Consider the following 15158-nt stretch of genomic DNA (forward strand, 5'->3'; position numbering starts at 1 on the left):
TCTTCTTTAGGAGTTCAAAACTTATGTCTGGATAAATGAAGATTTTTTGCCCTTTATACTCCAGTGGTTTGTTGCCCTCTCTTACTTTTTCCATTGTCTTCTCCAGTACCTTTTCTCTTGTAGTATATCTTAGGAATTTTACTACAATAGATCTTGGTTTTTGTTGTGGTTGTGGTTTAGAGGCCAATACTCTATGTGCCCTTTCTATTTCCATTTCATGCTGTAGTTCTGGACATCCTAGGGTCTTAGGGATCCACTCTTTTATAAACTCCCTCATATTCTTGCCTTCTTCATCTTCCTTAAGGCCCACTATCTTTATGTTATTTCTTCTGTTATGGTTTTCCATTGTATCTATTTTTTGAGCTAGTAGTTCTTGTGTCTCTTTAGTTTTTTTATTAGATTTCTCCAATTTCTTTTTTAAGTCTTCTACCTCCATTTCTGCTGCTACTGCCCGCTCTTCCATCTTGTCCATTTTCTTTCCCATTTCTGTTAAGGTCATCTCCATTTTAATTATTTTCTCCTCTGTGTTGTTTATTCTTTTTCTTAAATCCTTAAATTCCTGTGTTTGCCATTCTTTAAATGATTCCATGTATCCTCTAATAAGAGCAAGTATATCCTTTACCTTGCCTCTCTTTTCTTCTTCTATTTCACCATACTCTTCCTCTTCTTCTTCCTCTGGGTTGACCATCTGTTGTTTCTTTGTTGCCCTTTCCTCCTCTTCTATCTTGTTTCTATTGTCTTCTGTGGTCTCTTCTTGCTGCAGGTGTTCTGCAGCTGTCGTTGCCGGCTGTGGAGATCGACTCCCCAGCTGGTCCCCCCTCCCGTCGGTGTGTTTTTTTTCATTCGCATCGCGCATGCGCGAAACTTCGCGCATGCGCGGTTGCGCACTTTTGTTCGGCTCTGCGAGCCATTTTTGTAGTCCATTATTTACCGACCTGAGGGAGCGGGTTTCTCTCTCCGCAGCGGGCCTCTTCGGACAGGTAAGGCCTTCACCTTTTTCCTCCTTTGTCTTCTCTTCCTCTCTTCTTACCGTTGCTTTCGACTTTTCTTTTTTTGTCGCCATCTTCTTTCCACCTTTATACTCACTTTTCTGTAACTTTTATTTCTGTGCCTTTGTGTTTTCTCTTGTTTTTCCCGACTTTTCTGGAGAGGGCTGGAGTTCACCGTCCGGCCACTACTCCATCGCGTGACCAACCAACAGTGTAAATGGTTGATGATTGGCTGGATTCAGTGGGCCTTTTCCCATACTGTATCTCTATGACTATATGACCAAACTGTGACTTGGGTCATTTATCCACTCTGTTTTAGTTTTCTGCTAAGTTCAAAGAACATTTCTGCTTCTCCCAGTGACACGGCCCTTAGTCTGGTCTCTATTTCTTTTATCCTCCTACCCAACACCATTGTGTTGTTTAATCACTCATGGGCTGTTTGTCATATCGATTTAGATGATAGGGTGTCAAATTGGATTAGTAAATTTGCAGATGATACAAAGGTTGGCGGTGAGGAAGATTATCAAAGTGATTTAGGACAGTTAGAAGAGTGGGCTGGAAGATGGCAGATGGAGTTTAATACTGATAAATGTGAGGTGCTACATTTTGGTTGGACTAATCAAAATAGGTGATACACGTTAAATGGTAGACAATTGAGGAGGGCAGTGGAACAGGGATTTGGGAATCATGGTACATAATTCTCTGAAAGTTGAATCACATGTGGATAGGGTGGTGAAGAAGGCATTTAGTATGTTGGCCTTCACAAATCAGAGTATAGAACACAGGAGTTGGGAAGTTATGTAGAAGTTGTATAAGGCATTGTTGAGGCCAAATTTGGAATATTGTGTGCAGTTTTGGTTGCCGAATTACTGGAAGGATATAAACAGTATAGAGAGAGAGTACAGAGGAGGTTTACGAGATTTCAAAGTTTGAGTTACAGGGAATGGTTAAGCAGGCTTGGACCTTATTCCCTGGAGCGTAAAAGATTAAGGGGTCATTTGATAGAGGTATTCAAAATTATAAGGGGGATGGATATAGTCAATGTGGACAGGCGTTTTCCACTGAGAGTGGGACAGGCTTTTTCCACTGAGAATGGGGGAGATTCAAACAAGAGAGCATGGATTGAGAGTAAGAGGGGAAAAGTTTAGGGGAAATGAGAGGGGGAATTTCTTCACGCAAAGGGTAGTGGGGGTATGGAATGAACTTCTGGCAGTGGTGGTAGAAGTGAGACGATGTTAATATTCAAGGAAAATTTAGATAGGTATATGGACGGGAGAAGTGTGGAGGATTATGGGCCGAATGCAGGTCAGTGGGACTAGGTGGGTGAAGATGTTTGGCACGGACTAGTCAGACTGAACTGGCCTGTTTCTGTGCTGTACATGGTTATGTGGGCCGAAATGGACGTTACCGTGCTGTACGTCTAAATTTAAATTTACTCCTCGCCTTCATCTTGTCACGGACCTTCCATATTTTCTCTCCTTCCCTCCCACTTCCCTCTGTGTCTTAGCACAGTTTACCACAAACTTTCCCCAGTTCAAAATGAAAGGTCATGGATCTATTAACTCTGAATCCTTATTTTTTATTGTCATAAATATGTATCAAGAAAATCTATTTTTAAAAATCTTTAGACATACAGCACGATAACAGGCCATTCTGGCCTACAAATCCATGCTGCCCAATTTACACCCCCGGTACGTTTTGAACAGTGGAAGGAAACCAGAGCCCCTGGGGAAAACCCACGCAGAAATGGGGAGAGCGTAAAACTCCTTGCAGACAGCGCAGGATTTGAACCCCAGTCCTGATCGCTGGTGCTGTAAAGGCGTTGCGCTAACCACTGTGCCAATATGTTGCTTTGTGGCAGCAGAACTCAGCAGAACATGGTGCAAAATTACTATCAATTACAATTCTGTAAAAACAAGATTTTAAAATGATAAATAACTAGTGCTAAAAAAGAGAGACAGGATTGGTGTATCAGTTTGCATAATGCCATTACAGCACCAGCAATTGGGACCGGTGTTCGAATCCCGCGCTGTCTGTAAGGAGTTCGTACGTCCTCCCCGTGTCTATGGGTTTTCCCCGGTTGGGGGGGGGGCTCCAGTTTCCTCCCACCCTTCAAAACAGAGTAGGGATTGTAGGCCCATTGGGTAGGCCGAAATGGCCTGTTACCGTGTGATAGTCGTCCAAAAAGTACAACCAAGCCACACAGTCCAACAAAAACAGACTTTATTCGAGTAGTGGGAAGGAGCAGTTGTTAGTGTTGGGTAGTGTCACCTCACTAACACTAGCCCCTTTCACACTTGCATCCCAGTAAATCGGGCATTGAGTGTCCCGGGATAGGAAAGGGGGTTTGGCCTTTCACATTAGACCACTCCTAACCGGGGCACTGAACGCTTTCACACTCGCAAGGGTCTATCCCCAGCGTTTGGTCTGTTCTACCTTAAATCAGAAGTGCCTGCAATGTTGCTGCCCGTTTCACACTTGCCTGATCTCAACGCCGGTGTCTCAAGCCGCCAGGGATTGTACTAGGGGTCAAGGCCGGCAAACCCCGTCATGAGATGACATCATTTGACGCCAGCGTTGAACAGATTTTGCTTTCACGCTTGCCACTTTAAAGGCCGATTGGTGTTCAATTCTTGGGATCACTGGCAAGTGTGAAAAGGGCAATTGTTTGGTCTCATTCAAAGATTCATGGCAAGGGGTAGAGTTTATGTCATTCTTTTGCATAATTATCAAACATTGACTTTCACGGACTCTGTTATAGATAAAGATTAGCATTACACATTTGTTCATTCAAAAAGCAGGAAAAAGGGAGTCACCTCAATAGGAAGGTAGCAAATACATGTGGAGATTCATCAATTAATTAATTAATGAGCATAGGAGCCGCACAAGGGTGACTGAAACTCCCCGCACAGGGAGGGGGCCTGGACCAGCTTATCTGTTGGTGCTGGCTTCTGGCAGTCTCCTTTGACAGTAAAGGGCTGTGTTGTAGTAAAGATGGTGTTGTGGTGTTGAGTTTTGGGTGGGAAGTGCTCACGAAAGGCTTACTCCATTGACAGCTTGTTATGCAAATACAAGTTCCAGTCAGCTCCCTTAATTGTTTCAGAGAGATCTCTGAATATGTGGAATGTAGCTCCTGCCGTCCTCTTTCTGGACTTGAAATTACAGGCTGGAGCTTGTTATTTCTTTAATTCTCTCATGCATGTACTAACTAGAGTCCCCCAAAACCTATTCCTTCAGCCGCGTTTGGGCGGGAGCTCAGTTTATGAATGGGCTGCTGTTTGACAGCTCGCTGGCCAGATTGGTCATCCGTTAGTGTTACTGTAGGCACTTTCAAGCAGTGAAGACTTGAAGACATTCTTTGCCTTTGCGCCTAAGACTTAACTCTCTGAGTGCGCCGTGGCTGGGTCCGAGGCACTAATTCCAACCCTTCTCTGGGAAGGATAATCGGCAGTGTGTTCCCCTCCAATCATGACGCCGTCAGCCCGCGACCTATCTCCCCACTCACCCCTCTCCCTCCATGACCCCCTCAAGGCAAGGGGTGGAGGGTGGGAGCCGTCGGGGCATCGGGTGCTGGTGGGAGCTGATGGGGCAGCGGGGAGCGTTTCCAGCTGCATGGGGGATTATGGGTAGGGAAGATGGCCATTGCTCTGCTGCGTATTTATGATGGGTGGCGCTACAGCACCAGTCGCCCCAACCTCCATCAGCTCCCGAGGGTGCTACTGGATATGAATGGGACGCTGGAGCAGTCTTTTAGGGCTGCTGTCTGAAAGGTAAGTTTTAAGTTTCGATCCGCTCTTGTAGCCGGCCTCCAGGCAGAGGCCTGACGTGAAATGGCCTTGCGTTAATCGAAGGTAGCAAATGCATGTGTCACGGAAGGCGTTAAGGATTCTAAAGCTGGGGGCTTTGTTGGGCAGGAGTGATGCTTAGTGCCTGTCTGGGAAGCTAAAGAGTGTATTCTCTTTCCCAGTCTGTTCTGCAAGCTTCTAAATGAATGATTAACATATGATGGTTCCCAGCATCTGCAATTTTTCTATGAAACACAAATTCCTGCAGTAGTTGTCTTGTGGAATCTCTTCTTTGGCTTGGCTTCGCGGATGAAGATTTATGGAGGGGTAAATGTCCACGTCAGCTGCAGGCTCGTTTGTGGCTGACAAGTCCGATGCGGGACAGGCAGACACGGTTGCAGCGGTTGCAGGGGAAAATTGGTGGGTTGGGGTTGGGTGTTGGGTTTTTCCTCCTTTGTCTTTTGTCAGTGAGGTGGGCTCTGTGGTCTTCTTCAAATGAAGTTGCTGCCCGCCGAACTGTGAGGCGCCAAGATGCACGGTTTGAGGCGATATCAGCCCACTGGCGGTGGTCAATGTGGCAGGCACCAAGAGATTTCTTTAGGCAGTCCTTGTACCTCTTCTTTGGTGCACCTCTGTCTCGGTGGCCAGTGGAGAGCTCGCCATATAACACGATCTTGGGAAGGCGATGGTCCTCCATTCTGGAGACGTGACCTACCCAGCGCAGTTATAACCATGCTGTATGTCTAGGAAGTCGTGTCTGTGGGTCATTGTTCATTCGGAAATCTGATGGCAGAGGGGAAGAAACTGTTTTTGTTTCTGTTTTGTATTCCTTCAGCTGTGGTTTGGTGGATCATTCCAGTAGATATCTCTGTCGTGAAACATCTGGGGATGTTTTCTGAAGTGCAAGTTGTTGTTGATTTGTATAGATTTGAGATGAAAGGTTATTGTCAGATAATAAGTCCAATCTACACCAATCCACCAAAACTCCTACTTGCTGTAAGAGACGCCAACAACACCCATATAATTGACCACAGAACACCAAGAGAAAAAAAAGTTAAGAAATATGAAATGAGAGGTTCACAAGGATGATTCTGGGAATGAAAGGGTTATAAAAGGAGCATTTGACAGCTCTTGGCCTGGACTAATTGGAATTTAGCAGAATGAGACATTTCAAATGATGAAAGGCGTGGACAGAGTAGGTGGAGAAAGGTTGTATCCCATGGTGGGAGAGTCTAGGACAAGAGGGCACAACTTCAGGTTTGCAGGGCATCCGCTTAGAACAGAGATGCCGAGGAATTTCTTTCAGCAGAGGGCGAGTGAATCTGGAATTTGTTGCCATGGGCGGTTGTGGAGGCTGGGTCAGTGGGTGTATTTAAGGCAGAGATTGATAGGCTTTCGATTAGTTAGGGTATCAAAGGTTATGGGGAGAAGGCCGGGCAGTGGGGCTGAGTGGGAAAATGATTAAATGGTGTATCAGGCTCAATGGGCTGAATAGCCTATTTCTGCTCCTATATCTCAGGGTTTTATAGAATGGAGGGTTCAAATTTCATGGTACTATGACGTCCACTGATTGCGTGTATATTTCCTGTCTTTTTTACTGAATATAGTTTATCGTTAAACTGTGAAACTGTGTCTCCAGCAACTCCGACAATACTCACTCTTTGAACACCACTCACTAGCCAGAATGATACCAAACATTACATTGCAAGAATATACATAAATGGAGAGATGGCACTTGCTGGGTTCTTGAGCAGGCAGAGGATGACCGGAGGAACTCAGCAGGTCAGGCAGTATCCTTGGAGAGAACTGGACCGTAAATGTTTCAGGCCAGGACCCCTTCTGAACAGTTTATGATTCTCACGTCAAGTCAAGCTTATTGCCATCTGATCGAATAAGTACAACTCCGGTCCTCGGTGCAAAAACACGCAGACACACAGACAAACAATGCACACATAGGACAAGTATATACCAATAAAAAAATAAATATGGTTTTGCATAAAGGAAGTCTCAGAGGGTTAGTGTGGGCAGTTCTTTTGGTCGTTCAGCATTCTCCCTGCCCATGGAAAGAAGCTGTTCCTCAGCCTGGTGGTGCTGGCTCTGATCCTCCTGTATCTATTCCCCAACGGGAGCAGCTGAAAGATGCTGTGTGCAGGGTGAAGGGGTCCTCCATGATTTTGCATGCCCTCTTTGGACAATGATCCCAGTAGATCGCATCGATAGGAGGGAGGAAGACTCCAGTGACCTTCTCTGCCGCACTTAGAATCCTGTGGATTGACCTCCGATCTATTTCTCTGCAGCAACCGTACCACTCTCTGATGCAGCTGGCCATAACATTCTATAATTTGATGATGATTTTTACTCTCTGTGGGATCTTGCTGTCTGCCATGTTACAATGACTAGAGTTACCTCGGGTACTGAGGGACTTGGAGCTCCCAGGCCTGTGGATCGTTGACAGGGGTCAGGGATCAGGGCAGGCAGAGATCTGGAGCTTGGGGAACAGGTTGAGGTGGAAATGAGTGGAGTATTCCTTCAATGGCCCCTGCTTCTACTGCTTTAAATTTAAATTTAGACATTCAGCTCGTTAACAGGCCATTTCGGCCCACGCGTCTGTGCCGCCCAATTCACACCCAATTAGCCTATTCCCCACCCCCGTACATTTCGAACAGTTGGAGGAAACTGGAGCCCCCGGGGAAAACCCACAAAAATACAGGGGGAGCATGCAAACTCCTTACAAACAACATGGGTGACAAACCCCAGTCCACATCTCTGGCGCTGTAAAGGCATTGCACTAAACGCTTGATCCACATACCCGCCACCTTCTGCATGAATCGCCCAGCCCTCAGATCTCCCGAATATTTTCCCACCTCACCATGCCTTCCGGAATAGAGTAACAAATGCTGGAATCTGGAGCAAAGTGCAAAGGGCTGGTCCAGCAGTTTTACTCAGAACATGCGATGATAATTCCCAACATCCTAGCGGTCCTTCATCAACCTGGTCAGGATCTCTTCTCCCTGCGACCTTCAGGCAGAAGATACAGAAGCATGAAGTCCAGCCCCTCTAGGTTCAAGAACAGCATTTGTTTCCAACAGCTATCAGGCTCTTGAACCTTCCAAACCTGCTCTGGGCCACCACTCTACTGAAATGTCACTTTTTCTCTTGTACTTATTGTTATTAAATAACCGTACTGTTACATAAATAACCCTATTTATGTAAGTCCTTAAGACTCTGAAGACATAAGAGCAGAAATAGGCCATTCAGCCTGTCGAATCTGCTCCACCATTTAATCATGAGCTGATCCATTCCTTCTCCCCATAACCTTTGCTTCCCTGGCTAATCAAGAACCTATCAATCTGTCTTAAATACGCCCAATGACCCAGCCTCCGTGACTGCCTGTGGCAACAAATTCCATAGATTTACCACTCTCTGGCTGAAGAAATACCTCTGCATCTCTAAACGAACGCCTTTCAAACCTGAAGTTGTGGCCTCTTGTCTGAGACTCTCACACCGTGGGAAACAACCTTTCTACATCTACTCTGTCCATGCCTTTCAACATTCAAAATGTTTCAATGAGATATCTCCCCCCCCCACCCACCTCCTGCCAATTCTCCAAAATTCTAACAAGTCCAGGCCAATAGCTGTCAACGCTTCTCATATGATAACCCTTTCATTCCAGGAATCATCCTAATAAACCTCCTTTGAACCCTCTCCATCTTTTCTGAAATAAGGAGCCAAGAATACTCCAAGTGAGATCTCACCAGGGCCTTTCAACATCCGTGGCCTGTTGGAACGCTACACTCTCGGAGTGTTTGAGAGTCTGATACATGGGGCCTAGCTCCTCAGTGATCAGTGGTAACGGGACCTTAAACTGTAGTTACTACCCACATGGAGTCGAGCCTGCTTTTGAGGACAGGAAGATCTTCAGAACCATTCACATCTTGTTCCCATCATTTTACAGCACATGTAGGGCATATATTCCAAAACCCAACGACATGAACAATCAGTTTTCCATTTGCAGTATCCCCCAACCCTGATCTGTCTATCCCACATTGTCACCCCTTATCAATGGTCTCCTTCTCCACCTCTCTCCCCAGCCCACCTCTCCCCACTACATTTCTCCAGTATCCTATCACCTAACCCTTCCCCACTCTTTATAAGCCTCTTCCCATCTTCGTCTCCAGAGAGAGACCCAACCTGAAACATTGACTGACCATTTCTCTCCATAGACGCTGCTTGACCTGTTGAGTCTCTCCTGCTTCCTTAGGATTGTCATTGCCTTCTGTACTTAGAACATGACATCCAGTTGTATAACACTGAACATAGAACACTAGAGCACGTACAGGCCCTTTGGCCTTCAATGTTATGCTGACCCAAAAATTCCTTAAAAAATATGTAATCCCTCCTCCGTAACCCTCTATTTTTCTTCCATCCATGTACCTGTCTAAGAGTCTCTTAAATGCCCCTAATGTTCCAGCCTTCACCACCATCCCTGGCAAGCTATTCCAGGCACCCACAACCCTCTGCGTTTTTTAAAAAAAGTCTTCCCTAAACCCTCCCTTCCCCCCCCCCCCACCTCATACAGATGTCCTCTGGTGCCAACCACTCCAGGCCATCCATGCCCCCCCCCCACAGAAATCCTTCAGACCTCCACCAAGTCTCCTCCCATCCTTCCTCACTCCAAAGAGAAAAGTCCTAGTTTGGTCAACCCCACCCCACAAGATTTACCAGGCAGCATCCCAGTGAATCCCCTCTGCATCCTCTGCACAGCCCCCCACACTCCTGCAACGAGGCGACCAATGTGGTGTATTTGGATTTTCAGGAGGCCTGTGACATGAGGCTATTTTTAACAAGATAAGAGCCCATGGTATAACAGGAAACGTGTTAGCGTGACTGATTGGCAGGAAGCAGAGTGGGAATACAGGGATCATATTCCACAAGGGTCGCTGCTTCATTTTATGTTGTACAACAATGATTTGGATTATGGAATAAATGGCCCCATGGCCAAGTTTGCAGATGATATGAAGGTAGGTGGAGGAGCAGGTTGTGTCGAGAAACAGGGAGGCTGCAAAAGGACTTGGACAGATTAGGAGAATTGGCAGAGAAGTGGTTGTATTGTAAACAGCTCACAGCAACTATTGGCAAGCATTTGGGCAGAATTTCCTATTCTTCAAAAGAACGCCTGCATAATCTTTTCCAGCCATCTAAAGCGGGATTAACATCACATCCAAATATCAGTTTCTCAGCCAAAGTATCGAACTTCCTCCAAACTGCAGAACATAGGCTGCATTATGTGTTTTCAGGGCAAGGTTGGAGCCCTCTACTTTCTGGTTAGAGAGCAACAAACAAGGGGTAGGGGGAAGGTTGGGGGAGGGGCGAATGTAGAACATTACAGTACAGTACAGGCCCTTTGGCCATCAATTTTGTGCTAATCTATATTATATATATTCCTGCCAAAAAAAAAACCCTTCCTACTTCGTAACCCTTCATCCATGTACTTCTCTAAATGACCCTAATGTTCCAACCTCCACCACCACCTCGCCAATGCATTCTAGGCACCTATTTTGTGATATAATATGCCCCTGATATCTCCCCTAAACTTTCCTTCCTTCACTTTGCACAGATGTCCTCTGGTGTTTACTACTCCTGCCCTGGGAAAAAGACGCTGGCTGTCCACCTTATTTGTGCCTCTTGGAATTTTGCAGACGTCTATTAATTCACCTCTCATCCTTCTTCACTCCAAAGAGGAAAGTCCCAGCTCTGCTAACCTTGCCCCATAAGAGTTATTTTCCAGTCCAGACAACATTCTGATAAATCTCCTCTCCACAGCTTCCACATCCTTCCCATAATCAGGTGACCAGAACTGAACACAGTAAGTGTGGTCTCACCAGAGATTTGTAGAGTTGCAACATGACCTCTCGACTCTTTAACTTAATCCCCGACTAATGAAGCCCAGCATCCTATAGACCTTCTTAACTATTCTATCAACCTGTGTGGAGACCTTGAGAGATGCATGGATTTGGACCCCAAGGTCCCTCTGTTCTTCAACACGCAAGTTTCATCCATTAACCCTGCACTCAGGTTTGACCTTCCAAAAAGCATCACCTCACACTTATCCAGATTGAACTCCAGGTGCATAGGAAGGAATCCACTCTGACATTTAGCTAGGTCCTATGGCAACTTCATTGGGACCTTATCCCTCAATTCATTGAAAATTTAGGCTCTGAAATCAAACACATACTTCTAAATTTGCAGGTGAGGGAAAGTCAAACCCAGGAAAGGAGTTATAGGAGAGTGAATAAACTCGCTAAGTGGCAAATGTTTTTAAGATCAAACTTAATGGGAGCTGGTGCACTTTGGTAGGACGTAGAGAGGTGTCACACCTCTGCTTTCTTAAGACACCACCTCATGTCGATGTCCTCGATGGAGTGAAGATGCTGACTGAATTCACAAGTCTCTGTAGTCTTTTCCTGTCCTGTGCATTGGCACGTCCGTACCAGACAGTGATGCATCCAGTCAGAATGCCCTCCGTGGTACCCCAGTAGAAATTTGCAAGACTCTTTGGTGACATCTCAAATCTCAACAAACTCCTCATGAATTATCGTCACTGGTGAACCTTCTTCATGATTGCATTGACATTATGGCCCCAGAAGAGATCCTCAGAGACGTTGCCACTCAGGAATTTAGGATTCTTTACCCGTTCCACTACTGACCCCTTGATGAGGACTTGTTCGTGTTCTCCTGATTTCCCCCCTTGAAGTCCACAATCAGTTCCGAAATTTTGCTAACATTTAGTGCAAGGTTGTTGTGACGCCACTCAACCAGCTGATCTACTGTAACATGACTCCCTGCACTCTTGCCTTGTTTATTAGTTCATTTGTTATTTGTTACACTACCTGATGGATGAGTTGACTTACCTGAATAGCACACAAAACAAAGATTTTCAACATATTTTGGTGCACATAGCAGTAAGGCAATTTGATTCTTTCTACCTTGTTTGGTTTGGGAATCTGGTTTGTGATCAAGGAGAGTTGGTGGGTGGGGAGGGTGGAAAGGGTGGAGGGACTCGTACGACACCTTTAATGCATTGTGTGTTTCCTGTTGTAGGAGAGAAGCCCTACCACTGTACCTGGGAGGGGTGCGGCTGGAAATTCGCCCGCTCCGACGAGCTGACCCGCCACTACCGGAAGCACACAGGACATCGACCCTTCCAGTGTCACCTGTGTGAGCGAGCTTTCTCCCGCTCAGACCACCTGGCTCTCCACATGAAGAGGCACATGTGAACTGCCCGCTCCCCTTTGCAGCCCTGGGCAACCTCCCACAGTAACCCCCTCCTCCCACCCTGGATTCAGTCAGATGGAGATACAAGGCTGCCAGATGCCAGCTGGGAGGGGTGGGGGGAGGTTATCGACGAGATCAGTGAGGACGAGACTCCCAATGAAGTTCAACTGTGCTCCTTGAGAGGATGGGCACCCAATAACCAGCTGGTGCTGCACGCTCTTCTGTCCTACCCTGCCTCGTGTGGACTTCCTCATCGCTCTGGGGGGGAGAACTGACCACTGGAGAAGCACAGGCCTCAGGGAGAGTGGAGTCGCCCGTCCCGCCCAACGCAGGCCACCTGGCAGCAAATGCAACTCATGCAGGCCTGCGCACAGAAACTCCGTTGTGTTTATGTGGTGCTGGCTTGTGCGACATGAGATTGCAGACGCCAAAGGCGCAAGCAACAAACCATCTGTAGGACGGAGTCCACGGCTCGAGCAGTGTCCGTCTTGATGAAGGGCTCCGACCCAAGACGACGTGAGATTCTTCCCCCCCCCCCATGGACGCTGTTTCGCCAGTGCGAGTGATGTGGGCCATGTGGTTCAGGGTCCATGGGTGGGAATTGGATTCTTCTGGGAAGGCCTTGTGCTGGTACACTCCGCCCATGGTTGGGACATGGTGTCTGTGAGGGGTGTGGCCTCGGGTGTCTCTCGCATGTCCGGGTGCGTGTTCCGCAGAGCACAGCACCAAACGGTGGGTTCGCATGAGAGCTGTTCACAAACATACACAGGCACACACATACAAGTGCACAGGCACATACATGCACAGTGCACAGGTGAAAACACACACGCACATACAGCGGTACATAGACAGGTGCGTGCGCACGCGCGCTTGTGCACACATGCACACTCTGTGCTTCTGGTTCTAGGATGGAAAAGATAAAGGTACAGGCCAAATCTCCCTTCTGTCTCTTCGGAAACAGTTTATAATCCCTTGAAAATCCGGCCATTTTTAACCTTCAAAGAGTAAACTACAGTACAAACCACAGGTGGTTGGGTTTAAAACCAGTCCCGGAAACGAACATGAAGTGTATGTGCTTGTTGAGTAGTACCTGAAAAGACAGACATGGAGTCCAAAGTGTTAAACATTTACTTTTTGAGGTCATTCCCCCTCCCCCCTTTCTCCCCATGACACCAGTCCCCCTGCCATCTGCCTGCACAGCCCCCTCTCTCACCTCTTATTACCCTTCCACAAGACTTCCCTTTAGTTCCTCCCACCCGTCTCAACCCCTCCTGATCCCAGCCTCCCCATGTTCCCAACCCTGCTTTTCCCTTGGGAATGTGAGGGAGGTGGGATTGGGATGCATGGAGAGAATTGGCCTGGCCCCCACATCCCTTCCTGCCAGTTCTGCCAGGAGTGGATCCAAGCTACCTGGCTCTCCTTTTTATAAAACATTTATTTCAACAACAAAACAAAACACAGAACTACATCGAAATAAACTACAGCAAGATCCCCATTTTCCAGAATTCAAGCAGCCAGCAGAAAACATGGAAAATAAATAGGTAAAAAAATATAAACATTTAAAATTGGCATGCCTCACAATCTCAAGCAACCAGAAAATTCACTCATCTGCATCTACCAATCCCTATTGGTGCTAGATACTGGAGGTCATACTGCACTTAGATTAATGGGAAAATAATTTGCAATGGATGTACATTTCAAATTAAAATCCCAAATTTACTATGCACTCGATCTCCTATGGGTGTGGTGGCTCACTGTTTCTAGAATTCAGCCACCGTCCCCTCGGAGTCCCACTTTAATGGCACACGGACCCGGACGTAACCCTGGAAAAGGTGCCAGCAGTTGGCTCGCCCCGAACCCTCGGCTGCACGAGGCCAAGCAACAGCCCCATCTCTGTCTCTCCCCCACCCCCCGCAATTCCAGGTCTGAGCTGAGTGCGGCCTCATTTCTATTTGAGCTTTCGTCTCTCGTGTGGGATTTTAATGCCTTGTCCTTGTGAAGTGTTTGCCGGGACCTGCTGTAAATAGCAATGAAGTTCAAGGAACAAGCAATGTAAATAGATCTTTATGGAGAATGAATTCCTGTCTAATTCGGGTGGGTGATTATATTTGAATTTCTACCCTGGTGGTTGAGTTGGAATAAAGTATTTTGATTTAGTCCTTTGGGATGGTGCAAGTGGATAGCTTCAATCTACCTTCACTTCCAGGCCCAGAGCAAACATCCATGAATAGAAATATCTGTGAGGCCTTCAGCACGGGCTGGTTGTAAGCCGGAGGACATCTTTACCACGGAGCAAGATCAAGCAGGCGGGGAAATCTGGGGGAAGTACTTTACCCAGAAGGGGTGGAAACCTAGGATGCCCCCAGAAAATGCTGGTAGCCAACAGAGAATGAAATGTTACTGGAGGTTGAATTCTCCCCCACCCCCTCCTCCAATCATCTCCCTCTTACCCCATATTCCTCTGTCTACTTTCCACCAGCTCCCCATCCCCTTTCCCCACCCCAACCCCCTTCCTTCTCCCCACCCAACCCCCTACTCTCTCCCACCCCAACCCCTTTCTCTCTCCCCACCCCAACCCTCTTCCCTCACCCCACCCCCTTCACTCCCCCCCTCCCCCTCTCTCCCCCTCTCTCCCACACCCTTACCTCTCCCCTCACTACAGGAAAGATATCAATAAGATAGAAAGAGTGCAGAGAAGATTGACTAGGATGTTGCCCGGACTTCAGGAACTGAGTTAGAAAAAGATTAAGCAGGTTAAGATTTTATTCCCTGGAGCGTAGAAGAATGTGGGGAGATTTGATAGAGGTATTTAAAATTATGAGGGGGACAGACAGATTAAATGTAGGTCGGCTTTTTCCACTGAGAGTAGATGAGATACAAACCAGAGGACATGGATTAAGATTGAAAGGGGAAAAATTTAGGGGAAACTTCTTCACACTGAGAGGGGTGGGTGTGGAATGAACTGTCAGCTGAACTGGTGAATGCGGGTTCAAGTTTAACATTTAAGAAGAATTTGGTGGGTACATGGTTGGGAGGGGTATGAACGGTGGGCAGGTCAGTGGGACTGGGGAGAATAATAGTCCAGCACAGACTAGAAGGGCCTGCTTTC

General features: G+C 46.9%; 1 protein-coding gene across 3 annotated transcripts in view; it reads left to right on the forward strand.

Annotated features, from left to right (window-relative positions):
• The window catches only part of LOC138758402 (Krueppel-like factor 1), a 56055-nt gene extending 41850 nt beyond the window's left edge, over positions 1-14205 (forward strand). For all 3 annotated transcript variants that reach the window (XM_069927260.1, XM_069927262.1, XM_069927261.1), the window contains one exon: positions 11876-14205. In XM_069927260.1, coding sequence (XP_069783361.1) covers positions 11876-12051 — 176 coding nt within the window. In that variant the 3' untranslated portion in view covers positions 12052-14205. The remainder of the gene's footprint in view (positions 1-11875) is intronic.
• The last annotated feature ends 953 nt before the right edge of the window (positions 14206-15158 follow it).

The sequence above is a fragment of the Narcine bancroftii genome, chromosome 3 (assembly GCF_036971445.1).
Source record: "Narcine bancroftii isolate sNarBan1 chromosome 3, sNarBan1.hap1, whole genome shotgun sequence".
Lineage (NCBI taxonomy): Eukaryota > Metazoa > Chordata > Chondrichthyes > Torpediniformes > Narcinidae > Narcine > Narcine bancroftii.